At 39.1% G+C, this 18256-nt stretch overlaps 1 protein-coding gene across 3 annotated transcripts; it reads left to right on the top strand.

The window, feature by feature from the left end:
* Positions 1–1434: 1434 nt before the first annotated feature.
* LOC103719228 (DEAD-box ATP-dependent RNA helicase 15) lies at positions 1435–9654 on the top strand. 3 transcript variants are annotated; one of them, XM_008808372.3, is made up of 12 exons: positions 1435–1686; positions 1769–1885; positions 2557–2657; positions 5165–5337; positions 5442–5673; positions 5807–5925; positions 6589–6645; positions 6721–6905; positions 8062–8206; positions 8296–8379; positions 8472–8535; positions 9337–9654. In XM_008808372.3, exons 2-12 carry the CDS (start codon positions 1770–1772, stop codon positions 9345–9347), a joined length of 1287 nt encoding a protein of 428 aa, XP_008806594.1. In that variant the 5' UTR covers positions 1435–1686; position 1769; the 3' UTR covers positions 9348–9654. The 3 variants fall into 3 exon arrangements, with proteins under 3 accessions (XP_008806594.1, XP_008806602.1, XP_008806610.1); XM_008808380.3 differs by having other exon boundaries at positions 1436–1686; positions 1761–1885; XM_008808388.4 differs by lacking the exon at positions 1435–1686 and having other exon boundaries at positions 1763–1885; positions 5041–5337.
* The last annotated feature ends 8602 nt before the right edge of the window (positions 9655–18256 follow it).

The following is an 18256-nucleotide window of genomic DNA, read 5'->3' as shown; positions in this document are numbered from 1 at the left end:
TAAAATTTGGATCTGGGTTGTAAAACCAGCGTAACTATGTCGCATGTTTTAATTACATGATTTTTCCTCTAGAGTTCTGGGGGAATTTCAATTCAAGTAGGTTTATTAGCCATGTCATGCAATAATTCATGGTAAAAAAAACAATTGTCTAGCGTGTCAACTCTTATAAGAGCTGGAAAAGGTACCGAATTATGGATTGGTTGGTTAGTTATATTGCTTTTATGCACACTATTTGCTTTTATGCAGCATAGTTTGGTCAAGTTTTATTACATCCATGCAAGGGATCAAGGAGCGCAGATTGATTTGCATCTTAAAATGCTATGCAGCTGGATGCCATGGACAACTATTAAACAAGATAACTCTACATATACCCTGAGGTGCAAATTACACACCGTAGGAAATACTATGTTACCGATGAAGTTGTCTTGCCTCTACCTTCATCCTCTCTAATCTGTAAGAAATAATACCATACTACACGCATAGCCAATAACAATCACCGATTCTTATGAGCCTCAATCATTAAGGATACATCTTAGCTTATTACTATAAAAATCGATAGCCTTTTTTTTTTGGGATACGAGGACTGCCGACACTACTTTAGTGTAGGTGCAGTCAGCAAAATTAAGAAAGAAAAAATGACAAGAAGGTAGAAAAGAGACTCTTGATGTGTCCATAAGACCTCTTCAAAGTGATGGACAGCAAATAAGACTATCCAGTCAACGGCTCTATTTGTCTTTCGATATCATGCATGGTTTGAAAGGGGTTATAATTTATCACCATCCAATAAATTCACAAAACAGAGAGTTTTTATCTTTCTTCGTCTCTGATTTTTTATCTAATCCATCACCGTAGCTGAGTTTTGCTCAAAACTAAGCTCCACCTTTGTGGCCGTTAAATTAACGGTGTTTCCCCGATCGGCTGCATATATGGCCTTGTTGGTGCTTGTAATTTAGGCAACACTACTTTTATATCCAAAAGAAAAAAAAAAAAAGAAGTCAAGTCGAAAGCTGTGGCCAGGAGTCCCGAATCTCTGCCCTCCTCAGGGCCCCACCCTTCGGGAAAAAAATCTCTCAGATCGTAGCAAGCAACTGCCGTATTGCAATGGGACACAGATCACGAGGACCCATGATATCTGCCGTTGGATGCTCTTATATGAAGACATCTCGCCCGTTCGCGTGCAGCGTCCTGCCGAAGAAAGCACGAGCGGATTGGATGCGTCAAAAACGACGGCAGATTTTGCGTCGCATAAAAATTTCTAAACGCGGATTCCAGAGAGCTTTATGCTGGCGAAGAGGCCATGCAATGGCAGAGAAGTCAATCAAACGGTCCCTACTGTGAAGGGTCACCGCATCAACGGTGTATACCTTGATGCGCCTCTATCATCAAGACCTAGCTTTATTTAAAACCCTACGATACGACTCTATATGCTCCTCATCAGCCCGTCGGTCTTTATCGTTGCCATCCTTATAGCCTCTCGAAACCCTAGCCGAGGGTTTTCGATCTCCACTCTGCGCCCCCCCCCCCTCTCCTCCCCGGAAACTTTAGGAATTCCCATTCTCTCCTCCCCCCTTCTCTAATCCACGCTCAAAATTCTAGCCTAGGGTTTCCCCCGTCTTCGTCTTTTATTTTTCTTGCAGAAGTCTCGCATCCTCTCCAAACCCTAATCCGCGATCTCCGGACTTGAAGGTGAGTTTTAGTGATATACTTCGGTTATTTGTCTTTTCGCGAGACGTCTTGGATCCTGATTTGATTTTCTTTAGCCGTACAGAATGGGTGAAGCAAGGGAAAACGATGCTTACGAGGAGGAGCTTCTCGACTACGAAGAGGATGAGGAGAAGGCCCCCGACAGCGTTGCGGCCAAGGCTAATAATGAATCAGCGAAGAAGTACGACAAATCTCATTTTTTGATCATTTTTCTCGGTTTATCTGCTTGGTTGCTGATTTAGTTACTGTTCGTATTGAGTACTCTCTAGATGTTTCTCCTGAATTGTCTGCTAGTCGTGTCTTTTTTAATTTTTTTTTTTGGATTTCCGATGTTCTTACTGATTACGTTCTGTTGTATTTTCAATACTCGTGGATCTTAAACTCTCGTAAGCATGGTTTCCTGTTTCTGAATGTCAGATTTTAGTGGGATGTATTTTGAAACAACAGTACGTATCTTTGAGTTTGTAGTTTGCCTCTAATTTGATTCCGGTCAGGAGGAATTCATATCCTATTAGTCATAGATATAGTAGGTTTTTTCCTCCCCTTGGTATATTGAGTTTATGGAATTACATAACTACTTTCTTTAAATTTCTGCTCTATTTTAGGAAAAATATATTCTTACCATTCGTTGATGACATGTGCTGTATTTGACCGCTTGAGCTGATGTTAGTTGTCCATTAAATTCTCGATTGATGATTTTCTGAAAGAGAAAGCTGCTGTAAAATATGAACAGTTTGATGCAATTGCAATATAGTCCGTGGTGTTTTTATCTACAAAGTCATGTTTATATATTGCCAGCCTTTGTTCTGGAAAAAAATTGACTTCTTACTTTCGTTGTTTTATGCAATGCAGAGGATATGTTGGAATTCACAGTTCCGGATTCAGAGACTTCCTATTGAAGCCAGAGCTTCTTCGGGCTATAGTAGATTCAGGGTTTGAGCATCCTTCTGAAGGCAAGCATTTTATTTCAATCATCATTGTTTTTCACATTGACATGATGTTGTAAAACAATGATTCAACTTATGATATTCCTTTGATTTGGTTGACATACACTGTGAACTGTCTCCACTGTGCCAAATGATTGTTTGCGGGAAGGTGTTGGTGTTTTTCCTACCAATAAGCGATCTGTTGTGTACTACTTGGTGTTACTTGTGGAGCATAATCAATCTGACACTTGCATAGCGTTGGCTTTTATTCAATTGTCCATTGTATAATTTGTGAGTGGAAGAGTTAGTGTTTTTTTTTCTCTACCAGTAAGCAATCTATCGTGTGCTACTTGGTGTTACTTGTTCAGAATAATTGATACACTTAGCTTTTATTTAATTATCCATTGTAAGAATGTGGGACTGCTGGGCTTTATTAACAACATTTAATCAGAGGGGTGAAATTTAGCTTGTAGAATATCATGTCATCATCATGTGATGTCTACATGCCAAAAATGCTTTATGTAGTATAAGTTTTTCTCCTATCTTGGTGATATGGTTCTATTGATTTTTTTGCTTCCAATTGAAGTACGAAAAGAGTTGTGTTGGCATCTCTTTTCCAGTGAATGATTGATTTCTTCTTTTTTTCCTTTTATTGTTTGTGTACTCTTTAGTTAATGTGTTGTTGGCATTGCATCATTTGTTGATCATTTGTGGTTTTTCAGAACCACTTGGCTTTTTGGTTGTGTTTCCGGTGTAATGTTTCTTTTGGTGTAATGTTTCTTTTGGGGCGCGTTGGTTTTTGCATTACATAATATTTTTATCAATGAGAATAGTGATGAAAGGTGCTAGATGTATTGTTAGTTGCTCTGTATTAGATGATTCTGTGAGAGTGCGGGGCTGTTTAAGGGGTATTGGTTAGCTTCAGATGCTATTGAGGGATTTTGTACTGAATTTGAAATGCATGAAGTTGGTTAAGATGTTTGTTAGGTTCATGTGAAAAAATAATTAGGGCATGAAATTGGTTAAGATGTATATTAAGTTCATGTGAACTTAGGTTTGTAGTGGTTGTCCATATGGGTTTCATGTGCAGAAGGATTCATATTTGGAGACATTCTGGTGGTTTCTTTCTTGTTTTCTCAACATTCAAGTTGGGGGTGGATTGGTTTTGGGATCAGTTTTTACTTTTTCATTTTCTGTTGATTGCAGTGTTGGATAGAGGTCTGTAAGATTTTGTGGTTGGATGGTACAACTCTTTCTGTTGATGTTATGACTGGAGAGGTCTTAGTTGCTATGCCTTGTGGCATAATGCTAGTGGGCACGTGATCTGCATAGAAGCAAAGGGCGAATCCTTGAGTATAGTTTACAGATAGAAGCTGTTGTCATTTATTGATGGACTTATTTTATGGAGGTCTGAACATGAACATTTGGTGTTGGAAGCAAAATGAGGTCATTGTCTTGCATAATTTTGTAGTGGCTTAAGGTATCACAGTGGACAATAATCTTTTCTTTTCCTTGTATAAAATAAATTAAAAACTTGCATGCTTTATGGATTCGCCATTAGATTGAGACAAGAGAAGATGATATTTTTGGAAGAAATGAAGCAGTTCTTACTTATGTAGGAAGACTGTGCTATATTTTCTTTCTAGTGAGTGCTATTTCCTTTTTTTTTTCTTTGGATGTTTTGTAGTGATTTGGGTCTTCTTCTTGTTTTGAGTACAAACTGTATTGGATGTGTTGTATTGGGGAACATTGATTCCCTACATGTAATTGGAGGCCTTCCAAAAGGAGTTTCTTCCAACACTTTCAAGCGTGTACGAGAGTCAGTCATTCTTTTGGATTTTTCCTGTCTGTCTGAAAGCTTGAAAGTATAGTACATGTTTGTACTGTAACAACTATATATTTGGAAAATGTTTTGACTTAGTTCTTACTTTGCTGTTGCATGCTGGCAGCTTTATGATGAGTGCTGTTTTGGCGTGATGACATAAAATGTGGTTCTTTTCTGTGTAAACTTGTGCTCACGCAGCTTGCTTTGCTCGTATATTTTTTTGTTGGAAACCATGGAATTTCTCTTCATTTTGATTTTCATTTTATTAATGAATTACTGTCTTTTGATCAACTTGTTGCTAATAACTCAAAGTAGCAAACAATGTGAAGGCATTCTTTACATAGGTAGGGAAAAATGAAATTGTAAAAAAATTTAGAACCGAGACAGAAGTTGTGAAAGTAAACCTTTGAAGCTTACAAGGTTGAGGACTTTTTGGTTGCAACCATTATTTGTACATGCCTCCCACTTGCCCAAAGGAAATTATTGTTCGAAGTTGAATTCTGCTCTTACATATTTCTGAAGAAATCATTTATCATGTTTAAACGTTTCTCTCAGAGAATGACATATGTTTTGATAAATTTTCAGGTAAACACTACTTCCACATTCTGATTTCGGAGGAGAATTTGTTAAACCTTTCCATTAAAGGACCCAGAAGGTTATTTTTTATTTACTGAGGGTACTGCTCCAATTTTGTTTGGTTCTCCATCAGTACAACATGAGTGCATCCCTCAAGCTATTTTGGGAATGGATGTCATCTGTCAAGCAAAGTCTGGGATGGGGAAGACTGCTGTGTTCGTTCTCTCCACACTTCAGCAAATCGAGCCTGTTGCAGGCCAAGTTGCTGCACTTGTTTTGTGCCATACGAGAGAGTTAGCTTACCAGGTTTGTTCTTTGCCTTTCTTGAAATTTTATCTGTTTGTGTGGATCCCTTGTTGTTGATGTAGATGTTCAATTCATGTTTCATGACACCTTTCTACATTATTCAGATTTGCCATGAGTTCGAGAGATTCAGCACATACTTGCCTGATATTAAAGTTGCTGTGTTCTATGGAGGAGTTCATATTGCAAAACATAAGGATATACTGAAGAATGAGTGTCCTCACATTGTTGTTGGGACGCCAGGAAGAATACTGGCACTAGCTAGGGATAAAGATCTTTCTTTGAAGAATGTGAGGCATTTTATTCTCGATGAATGCGACAAGATGCTCGAGTCACTTGGTATGCTTTATTTTTTTCCCCATTATGTTGGTTTTGAGGAGTTTGTTATTTGCATTTACTGTTGAATTGCATCTATTCTACTTTCGTTTTATTTTATTTTATTCTTGCATTTCACCTTTGTGTATTTCTGTAGACATGCGGAGAGATGTGCAGGAGATTTTCAAAATGACACCTCATGATAAGCAAGTCATGATGTTTTCAGCAACACTCAGCAAGGAGATACGTCCTGTTTGCAAGAGATTTATGCAAGATGTAATGTACTGTAGCCTGCTCAAATATAGAAGTCAAGTCTTTTTTATGCCCTACTTTACTCTGGACGTGCTTCTTCTTTAGTGTTTATAGTCTTCGCTGCTCCTTTTTTCACCTTTTTCCTGAACCTATTTTAGTTAGGTCGGTGAGATGGTGTGGGCAAGAATGGAGTTTTATCCCTTTTGTTTTTTATTTCCTGGGAATGAGGGGGAGGGGCTTATGTCATAGCATTCGTAGTGGTCTTTAAAAAGTCTGGTTTCCATGAAGGTTGTTTGCAGCTAGGTTGGCGTCTGCTTTCCATCTTGGACTGATGGTGTGTTTGTATCTGCATGGTCGTGGTTCGTTTCGTTGCCAATCCCTGCTGCTCTCAGGGCGGCCCTAGTTATTCTTGGTTGGGCTTCCTGCTGTATTTTTATGTTGTGATCATGATGTTGGTAGACAAGGCAGACGTTGCTAATCAGGAATGAACTATGGGCAGCATCGTAATTTCCTTGTTGGGCATGCTATAAAAAATGATTTATCAGCGATACTTTTACAAGTTGCCACGAAGAGGCTGTATATGCCAAATCAAGTGGACTGGAGTTCATGCATCATTCACTTGGTACTGGGTTCAGTTTGCTTGAAGAAAAGGCCCTAATATTCTTTCTGACATTTGTTGCCTTTCAGCCGATGGAAATATACGTGGACGATGAGGCCAAACTTACCCTGCATGGTTTAGTACAGGTACTTACTATCATATGTTGCACATTTGGTAGATAATTTTGATATGCATTCTTCTGACATTTATTCCAATGGCAGCACTACATCAAACTGAGCGAGTTGGAAAAGAACCGGAAATTGAATGATCTTTTGGATGCGCTGGACTTCAATCAGGTGGTGATCTTTGTTAAAAGTGTCAACAGAGCTGCAGAGCTGAACAAGTTGCTGGTAGAGTGCAATTTTCCATCAATCTGCATCCACTCTGGAATGTCACAGGAAGAGAGGTTTGAGTCTTGCTGACCTTTTCAAACAGAACTACAATGATCATTAATTTCAAATGTTACTCCTGCAAATTAATTGTCTAGTCATCCTCAAACAGAACTAAAATTAGCAGGTTGATTGCATGGTTTCTATGTGTAGAGTCGTTTTTGTGTTATTTTTATTATGTTTTCATCTAAAAAAATTCTTATTGCATGTTTTACTACAAAAACAATATCTCTGTGTATGTTAATATGTCAAGAGAATCATATTATCTGATTCAGTTCTATCTTATTTCTTTCCTTATGGCCTTATTGTTCTCAAAAAGTAGTAATCCTTGTAAATTTTGTCAGTGGCTTTTATTTTGGTTTTTAGACCTTCAATTCTTTCTTCCGGATTTTATACTCAGAAGCCCTGGGTGACATCTGGAGTAAATCACATTATAATTTTGTTTTTCAGCAACCTTACTCTCTTGATATTTATGTTGTTTTTCATTGATGTCTGATATCTGGAACATCGAAAGTTATGCTGGTGCTGAATTACATTTCTTCTCCGCTTTTTGTTTATCGCTGCATGATGTTTGCTATTACATGCGAATGTTTGTATCTGGTGGTGAATGTCAGCAGGTGATCTTGGTGACAATATTTGGAAGTGCTGATTTAGCAAGATAAATGCTTTAAGAACGAACTATTTAATGGAAAAGAGTGTCTTTTACTTATTCAGAAGCCTTTGATTTGCAGAGCATCATACAAGCATCATACTCATATACTTTCATGTTCCTTTTCCATAAATGCTATGTCATGTAGAATGTATGTTCTATTAATTTAATTGCTTTGTACTGTTATTGTTTTTCTGCTGTCTTCTTCTGCTTCTTTCTGGTTTATGGAGAATTACTTGTATTTAATATTTCTCCTTTTTTGAGAACTTGCTAGCTTCTAATGCTTCTCTCAATGCTTGTGGTTGTGATTGGTGACAATTCATTGTTGTTGGACTGTAGTGACTGTTCTGTGTTATTATGTTCACCTGTCTTATCAGACTTTTTTTTACCAATTTACATTTGTTATTCAATACATCAAGGCATAATGGGACAAGTGTTTATGTTATTTTCTATTCATTTTTGCTAGATAATTGATTGCCAATGACATTGAAATGTATTGTGCGCTTTGTTATGCTATATCACAGATTGACAAGGTACAAAGGCTTCAAAGAAGGGCACAAGAGGATTCTTGTGGCTACTGATTTGGTTGGCAGAGGGATTGATATTGAACGAGTTAACATCGTAATAAATTATGACATGCCAGATTCTGCAGACACATACTTGCACAGGGTCACGCTCTTTATCCATTGATTTATTGTAGAGTAATTCAGTCAGTTCGTCATTGATTTGCTAACTGCTCCATTCTCGTACGTTTGCAGGTTGGCAGAGCCGGCCGTTTTGGAACCAAGGGACTTGCTATTACATTTGTCTCCTCTGCCTCTGACTCAGATGTTCTTAATCAGGTTTGTTTTGTTTGTTGTGTATACGCTTTGCCTTGTTCTGGGATGTGGATGTGATGCTAATGAGCTTTGATTGGTTGATTCATTATGTGAAGGTTCAAGAGAGGTTTGAGGTGGACATAAAGGAGCTGCCAGAGCAAATTGACACCTCGACATACAGTAAGTTTCTATGCCTGTGTTTTACCATGAAAACACATGAGCAATCCCTTTGGCTACTCAAAAAATTTTTGTTTTGGTTATATTATCTGTGTCTGTATGTGCTGTGCTCTGTGAGTGATTGATGAGAGATAAGTAGGTTAATCCCATTCATGATTGTGGGAGATAATTTAGACCTGGGAAATCCTCCCTTATATGCGAGTTTCCTCTGTTATATTTGACTCAGAAAAAAGAGAAACAGAAAAAAGAAATCTCACTATGAACTGTTGTTTGGGTATCACATTTTTGGTGTGGATGGGGAAGCTGATGTGGCACGATAATTACATTTTACTGTTCCAGGCAAAATGCTCTTGCTTACCGTCCAGTGTCAACTTTTTAATTTTAGCTGTTTAATGCTCTGTCTTGATTGTTTTGATTGTCTCAGAAGCCCTCGGGCAATGTGATCTGCTCAGGTCATCATTGGTTAACTTGTTTTACTGTATTCCAGTCACCATGGCACCATGTTCAGGGTGCTAGCTTAATTGAGTTTGCGTTTATCACATCTTAATGGTTGTTAGCTTTCTGCCACTGCACGTTCTCTGGTTTTGCTCTACAGCTTTTGGCGGTGTGTTCTCATTTATGCCTGAAGACACCTTTTGCATTATGATTGTGCTAATTCTCTATGCTAGTCACTAAATTACATCAGATTTGTGTGATTTCTGATGGAGTTATTCTATCTGGCCATTATGATCGTATAATATTTCTCACATTGTTCTGTTAATATTTTCTGGAATCCTGACAAAATGTGGTTTTCCTGTTTTGTAGTGCCATCCTGATGGAGATGCTTTGGTGCAATCCAGAAATCGGACGTTAGTGAGCATGGATAAATGCGATGTAAACGAACGACTATTTGTTGAGTTCAGCCACTGGAATTAGTTTTGGATGACTTTTTGTTAGTGACTACTTGAATAGACCATGTCAGCTCTAGTTGCTTATGTGTAGACCGACAGTAGACTCTTAACTCCAATCAGATGTAGCTTGTGCGGGAGAGGATATATATCTGATAATGTGATAGAATCCTTATAAATCCTTAGATCTAGTATTTATGCTGTTTCTATATATTTATGTTTGTTTTTTGTCATCTATATAGCTAGTGATGATTCTGTTGGTGTTTGAAGAAACTGACTAGCAGTTTCTGCCCATGTTTTTCATATGCGATCATCCATGTTTTTTGTTTATTATTATTATTATTATTATGGGGAAATCCCTTTTGAACTATTCCTCTGAGATGCCGAAGTTTTTGTTAGATATCCATCAAACTGTTGCGTTTCATGGCTAGTTTTCAACCATTCTTCAACACTGGCTTTCTCGTTTGAGATGTAATTTTGCTGTACTGTTGCAGAAGCCGTGATAAGTCTGTGTTCTATGTTCAGCTGGAAGCGAATTTAAGGTGGTGTTTAAAAGCTGTTGTAAGCGGCTAATGGTAGGTGTGGAAGGGCTTGCAGATGAGGTCAATGTTTTGGACAGAATTGTACCATTTTGCGACACTCAAGATTTGGGATGGATGGTTTTCTAAGTGAGCGTGTTTGCTCATTTAACTATGCTATAAATTAGCGTCAGCGCGGCTGCCCGTAAGCAATCGCCATCTCATGGATCGTTGTAAGTGATGCCACATCAAAACCTTGAGAGATTCCGTTAGAGTGTGGGGTTTGCGGTGTGGACGAGATGGTGGATCATGTTTTGTTTCAGTGTACATGGGTTAGGATTATTTGGAATTTGCGTATGTCGTCGAGATTTGTGGCGGAGAGTGTCCGTGTACAGACGGCAGAGCTGTGTCACACCATCCTCATTGGAGGGATTTTGATAGCTCGGGATATATGGAGCTTCTACTTTGCTTCGGCAGCATTCCGTACGGTGTTTTTCATTTGGAAGCTCCTACCTTCGAGTTTTTTCAAGATCAACTTCGATGGGTCAGTCCTGGATGGTGGCACAAGGAGAGGTGCGGGTTTTATTATTCGGGACTCGTCTGCTAGAATTGTGGCTATTGGGGGCAGTCACTTATTGACACCTCGAATCCGAGTGCGGAGCTGAGGGCTGCTTGGGCGGGTCTTCGCCATGCGCGGTGTGTGTTACAGGCCAGGTCCATCATCCTGAAGGGTGATTCAGCCACCGTTATTAGTTGGATCTGGTGAGGTTCGAGGGGTAACGGTTATGACCATCCATAGCTCCGAGACATTTGGGTGATGGTGAGGGTTAGAGGGGTCTTTCAGGCCAAGCATATATACCGTGAAGCCAATGGTGCTGCGGATTGGATGGCTGCGTATGTAGCTTGTCACTCCGGAGGCACCCTGTGAACCGAAAATGGGTAGGTGCTTTTGGTTCTTCGAGATATCCTATTTTTTGACCTCATTGGGTGTATCCATACCCGTCAGGTATGATCCACCCGCCCTAGCAAAAAAAAAAAAAAAATAGAAAAAAGAAAAAAAGAAACCTCTAGAGATGCTTTATCCCATCGTCCAGCATTCTCCTGTGACATGTCGAACATTGGCACACAGCCTTAGCACTTAACAGAGTCGGTTCAAACGTGACAACTAGCTCTAATGTGTAAGCCATCTTTTGGTGGCTGAGGTATGCAATTGTAGCTACGAGTGTCGAGGATCCATAAAGGTCCTGGTTTTTGAATATTCGAGGCATGACCTCGATGGGTGGCCAATATCGTTATGAATTAAAATTTCCATTGGTGTGGCAACATTGCAAAATTTTGGATGGAGCTGAGATATGATTCTGCGATCTGCTGATTCTATAGGATTCTAAGTCATCAAAACTTGGGAATGTTATCTGATCTAACAAAGTCAATATTCATTATTATAATATTTCTTCATAAAATTTTGAAAAAGAGATTCTTGGCGTGCTTCCAAGCTCTCGATGTAACTTAGCACAAAAGTCTGCTTTCCAATTCTAACGGCAAATAACACCTGCAACAACTTCCATGGAACTCTGCCAATGCGACCTATTACATAAAAGCAGCACTTTGCATCAACTTAAATGATAGCAGTGCGGGTTTTGTGATACGGGATCCGCACTCCAGAGTGGTGGCAGCAGGAGGCTGTCAGGTTTTCGGTACGTCGGTGCCCGGGGCAGAGCTACGAGCTGCCTGGGCGGGTCTTCGTTATGCGAGGCAGGTACTGCAGGCTGACGCGATTGTCTTGGAGGGCGACTCCGCCACAGTTATTAGTTGGATCCAGGAGGAGCTGAGGGGTGAGGGCTCAGACCATCCCTTGGTTCGGGATATAGGGACGATGTGTGGGGTTGGGGTGGCCATCCAGGCCAAACATGTATTCAGAGAAGCTAATGGGGCAGCCGACTGGGTGGCTGCCTTCGCAGCTCATCATTCAGAGTACACTTTTTGGGTGGGGGAGGGGGAGCTGCCACTGGCTCTTCGTGAGTTAGTCTTTTTTGACTTTATTGGGTGTATTCACACACGTACTGTATGAAAACCCGTTTTTAGCAAAAAAACAAACAAAAAAAAAAAGATAGCAGCCATAACAACTCTTTAAAATCACTATTATATTTCAAGGAAATTGATACGGCTTTTTTGATAGAAAAAAGAAATTGCTATCTTCACCGGGCATACCTATATTTCTTATAAGCAAGAAACTGTGCTTCGGCCAATATATATTTGGAGCCATGCATGTGTCTGGAAGAGAGTATACGTTTCTTCAAGATAAAAGGAAACATATATCTTTTCAGATCAAATGGAATCATAATGTGCGATATAAATCCTATTCCCTCGCCTAAGGTCTAGATTCTCAAGGTTGAGAAGTAACCTAAACTTTCCCCCAAGAGAACTAAGAGAGCCGGCATTATTGGATAACAACAAACCTAAGCCGGCATTATTGGGTAACAACCTACGACCGAGTAAATCTAAAGGGCCTATGTGTAGTGTAGGTGGAAACTATCGAGATCCTGCATGAACCATACTTAACCCTCTCATATCACGGGCACTATGTATGTTGGACGTAGGCCAAGCAACCCTAGGAGGAAGGGCTTGATGTGGTTCACGTCTTGCACTGACCTACATGCATATATGTGGGTCTCATACTCTCATGGTCCTCTTCTAAGCTAGCAAACATCATCATAACCAATAATTCCTTAATTAAGACACCAAATTGGTTACATCAGGTCACAAATACAATTATGCGCTCGCAATCATACGCTAATGTGGGCAAAGTTGGATGACCCAAATGTCTTGATTGTTGCTTGCTATGCATCAATACCATTTTTAATTACTCACCAGTCATTAGGCTACAGTGTATCTAAACCAAGCTACATTTGAGAACTAAATACAGTGGATTAATTTGGGATAGCACCTTTGGTGCCTAGATGGATTTGTTGACTTAGGTGCATGTATCACACCGAAAAATGACAAGGAAGCATAGAAATGAAAAGGAAGAGGAGGAGGAGAGGGAAGAAAAGGAAAAAGAAGGGGAGGCGAGAAAAGAGAGGAAGAAGGAGAAGAAGAACAGGGGAAATTCAATATTAATTCTCAAAATCTCAATAATGCAGAACTTAGGTTCTCAATTGCATATCAGTGCGTTACTTATTGTTTGTGTAACAATCCAGAACCTTATCCAAAATGGCTAGCCGGCAGGTATTATTTGGGTTCCTTGATTCTGTATAAATACTTAAGATCTACTCAGCAAATAACCGATGTGGGACTAAATACACGCCCGCACGAGTCCTTATATACTTTCTCCATTTAAGTCCCGACATCCTCGTCAGGCTAAGGGTTCAAATCCATTCAAATCTAATCACAAACACCACAATCGGCCCGTGGTCAGCCCCAATGGATTTGTGCTGCAGTGTTCCATAGTCCACATAGGTTATAGGCTGGGTCTGCTCTGATACCATTGGTAACAACTCAGAACCTCACCCAAATTGGCTAGTCGGAAGGTATTATTAGGGTTATTTGATCATGTATAAATACTCAAGATCTACCCAACAAATAACCGATGTGGGACTGAACATACGCCCGCACAAGCTCTTACAATTCATATAAAAAATATGTATAAATGAACCATGCCTCAAAATTAGTGCTAGAAAACTTTATTTGTGGAGGTGTGCCCACTCATATGTGGAGCATTCTAGGCCTTTCTAGCTAGTTGCCTAGAAAAATATAAATGTGGGTTCACAATTCAACTTCCACACTTGACCATCCTGCTGTATGAATTGCTCTCCCAGTCAAATTTGTGATGTTTAACAGAAGTCACACCAAACCTACTTTCCTTGCTAACATCAGAAGAGCATTGTTATTATATCTAGTTATAAACCACCAAACATGGGATTGCTCCAACGCTCGGCAAGGTGCTACTTGGCAAAGTTGATAACCGCATGACTACAATTACTCATGGATATTAAAGTCCAATGCAGGCCTCTGAGCAAATGATGGTGAGTGCTCCAAGAACTGTCCTGGATGGGGAGAATGATGGGCTTCCTGCTACTTAAAAGGCTGTCTATGTTGGGCAATCTTTGACATACATCATCCATCCTAGGCTCCTAGCTCTCAAAAATGATATCTATTCGGCTTGTTTCGAGACCCTACTTTGCTCAAATTTCAGCCAAGATCATGGTCATCAACTATTGTTCTGAGCTCAATTATGATTTTTTTTTAAAAAAAATCATTCTTGAAAGTATGACCGTTCTTTTTCTAGTAAATATGATAATAAGTCAAATAGTCGGTATTCAAACACAACTTCTACGGAATTGAATGTTAGGTAGCTTTCTTTCTTTAAAAAGTGGCTCGGCTCACCCTAACTGAACTTTATATATATTTTGAGAAAAAATTTCAATCTAAGGGCTCCATGGTAGAAGAATAAGGAAGGTCAGAAAAGCAAGCAGTGAGAGAGCGGTAAGAAACGGTAATAGTCAGCTGGCGGTTCAATTTGGCTGAATTTACCAATCACCAACTTTACAAGTTGTTGCAAGTGTTTATGTTTTTTTTTTTTTTCAATGAAAAAGATGGGTGCTATTCGGTTGAGGACATATATTGGAATGAAGTTGAGATTTGATTTACTTGGCACCTAGGAATTTTACTAATTGAACTAGTTGGCACTCTTAGCTGCTACTACTACATGATGAGGTAATTAAAAATCCAAGTTAGAACACTGGTAAAGTTGTCTAGCAGCTGTACTGAAATTCACCGATTGCACCCACCGTGTCCATGTTGATAAATTTTATGGATCCTCCAATATCCTTAAAATTTCTCAAAAGAGGAAGGAGAAATTTTTACAAGGTAATTACTTTGTGACAGATCCAGCTTACTCCAAGGGACATCCGGGCCCATACATGCAAGAATGTCTCAGGACCGGTAATGCTTAAAATTTAAATAACAACGCATTGTTAGATAAAATTATCGCTCATTTTATCAGTAACTACAAGGTTTTTTAGCAATGATATGGCATAACAAATTTCACGCACGAGAACAAGTTATATTTTTAATTGACATGCTAAAATAGTAAGAAAAAAATGTTAATATTACATTGAGACTTCATAGATCCCTCAATCCACACCTACCTTGAGGTTATGCAGAACAAAGTATTTAAAATCTTTTGAGTAGTTTCATAAAACACACTAGTTTGTGGAATCATCAATCAAGTTGATTATATAGTGCAACATAGTTAAAAAAAGGCAGTTCGCTGGACGAGACTCTCGCTATTGTAAGATTTAGAAGGGGCGAGATATCTCATACAGAGAAACTAATACTGTATTTTTTAACCTGCAACCTCTCGATCACAATGGAGCAACTTTAGTATTACAGACGGCTCACCCTCTTATATAAAGCAACATAGGCTAGCCCGACATAATATCTGACCTGGTTTATGATGTGATGATGACATGTGCTTTGAATGCATTCATGACCCATGATGCATAAACCATATTTGTTGAGATTCTGAGCCATGAAGGGTGTGCACAGCCCTAGGCTTTGCCTCTCGTTGTGGAGAAGGGCTGAAATGCGTGTCTGCATGATGATGCTAGGCTACCCACCCACACATAAAAGAACGTTGGAATTCTCTGTTTTTTTTTTTGACTTTACGTGCTGCACTTATATCGCTTGAATCGCTGTTGTAAAAATAAAAATAAAAATAAAAATAAAATAATAATTAAAAACAAAACAAAACAAAACAAAACACGATGGGATTGAAAACTCTCGTGGGCCATGGATCAAAATCATGATTGCATCACATCCAAGAAAAAAAAATGCTGGTTTTGTCCGTGCTGCCCGACAGAAATAAATTTTAACAATGATGCCGGGCCACCACGAAAGAAAACCTTCCCTCGAATACCTTACAATTTATTCATGGACATAGGTTATGTAGCATACGGAATTTTCCAAAATTTTGTATAGTTTCTGTTTCCTATATATTTTTCCCCTTCTCGCCATCTATAAAACTAAAAACTTTTTAATGACGAGAGGCTATTCTTTGGATTTTCCAACCTGGAAATTCAAACAGCAGGACTCACGTTCAACCCTCTAACCTTTGTATCTTATTAGAACACATCCACTCCTCGTGATAATATAATTCGAAGGGTTCATTTAATTAACATTCCCAAAGAATAAATATTAGACTCAGGTCATAACTTAACCTTAGATCTTATGTCATCTTTAATTACTATATAGAATGAAACATATAGAGTTGACCTTCCATTGTTTCTTTGCGAGCTTGAGGGTAAAGAAAAAAAAAAACAGAAGAAGGAGAAGAGGGGGATCATATCTAGAAATTTTGACAGCTTAGGGAAGGAATTGAAAAAAAAAAAAGAAGAAGATACTCAGTGTCGCATGAAACTGCACCTTGACTGATTCCGTTCTCTCCCGTCTAACTCCACGTATGTTGCATGCGCCAAAACTACCACCTTGTAGTATATCCCCCAACCCCTTGCTGTTTTCCTTGGTCTCGAACACGAAAAATGCACCTAAATCCAATCTTGGGGCCATCGATAACCTGGCTTGCATCTGAGACACTTGGGAACGAGCCAGGAGACGCCAAAACATTGCCATGCATTGGATTGCCTTCTCTTACTTCTCGTACGTCTGCAAGACGACATGCACCGAGAGACACGGCGCCGGCACTCCTCACCTAACCGGCTATCAAACCCTCATCCCTTTGACGACGAGAGGCGTTCCTTCCTTTGTTCTTACCGTGTTTTTTTTCTTTTTATCCTATGAAAAGAAGGGTTAGGTTCTCTTCGATTTCGTTGAATAGGTGAAACTGATGCGGATAGGGATGGCAACGGTGGGATGTGGATTGAATCTGCCAATTCTCATTCCTCTCCCGCAATTAAAAATTCCAAACCTATGCCTGCCCTCTACCCATCTCGGATCGGATGGGATCGGATCGGGTAAAGCAGATGGTGCGGGTCGGATAAGATGGACAAGACGAGTTAGGTTGGATTGGGTCGGATAAAAAATTTATCGTGCAAATATTTTAAAATAATTGTGACTTTAGAAGGGAGAATTTAGATTAAGGTTATATCTGGTTAGATTCGAGTTAGGACGTACCATTATTCATATCCGACTTGAACCCGCTTCAGTTATTTTTATCTAGAATATATACGCAATCTAGGATTCAAACGGGTCAGATAAAACCTGCCCCATTCAAATTAGGTCAAATTAGATAGCCAGTGGGTCGGCTATAATTACCACCTTTAGTTGCAGCATACTAGCCTTCATTTCTACTTGCCCAAAAAAAGTTTAATGGATGCAGGAAAAATGAGTAGCATTTGTCACATTATTTTTTTTTAAAAAAAATAGAGGACAATATTATTATTATTATTTCCCAACCACCACCACCACCCCCCCAAGCAGTGCAGGCACCATGAGTTGAGGCTCCAAATCCAAATCCAGACAAACACATCTTTTTTATTTTTTATTAATCCATTAAAGATCAAAAAGTACATAGGAATAAAAGAGAATAAATAAGAAACTACAGAAATAACGAGAGAGAAAAAAAGTAGGAAAATGAGAATAAAGAGGGAACTAAGAAGAGGTGGGGAATAAAAGTAAATGACAAGGAGGCCACCCTCCAAAAAGCGCAGAACCATTCTTATGCAAAATATATTCATCAAATTCTTCTTTCTTGCCAACTTCTCCCACAAATAGCTTACACAAGTTGGTCTCAACTTTTTCTGAAGCATTTCTTGACCCTCTTCGATCCCCATACAGATATTAACAGCAAATCATGAATGCTTGCTAAAAGAGCAATTAACATGCAAATAAGAACCCGTTTCAGCTTCAATACCAGACAAGGAGCATTGACTGCCCAAACCTCTTCTGCAGAGTACATCGCCAGTATGAATGAAATTTTTGATTACCAACCGCACCAAAACTTTATATTTTTCCGAGAAATAATTTTCAAAGTTCTTGGATTAAGAGACGAAGTAGACTAAACTCTGATAAAACAGAACTGACACAGAGATCGAGACAATAGTGTGAACTTACAATTGCATGCATCGAAAATGAGATTTACCGAACCTATGGAAGTACAATAACTAACAAAACCTAATCCAAACTCGACCATGCTGCTAGATTTCTATTGAAAGAATTGAGAGGTATAATAAGTTAATTAAATGTCATGGTTGATCCCATTGTTAAGAGAGGGTCCTACAAAAAATATTAGCTCCAGTATCATTAGAAGATGACAATTTTGGGGTCTTCAAATTATCAATTCTTGTTTTTGCTGAAGCCGAG

Source organism: Phoenix dactylifera, chromosome 11 (assembly GCF_009389715.1).
Source record: "Phoenix dactylifera cultivar Barhee BC4 chromosome 11, palm_55x_up_171113_PBpolish2nd_filt_p, whole genome shotgun sequence".
NCBI lineage: Eukaryota > Viridiplantae > Streptophyta > Magnoliopsida > Arecales > Arecaceae > Phoenix > Phoenix dactylifera.
The sequence above is the reverse complement of the archived record's forward strand: the minus strand, read 5'-3'. Positions and strand labels throughout refer to the sequence as shown.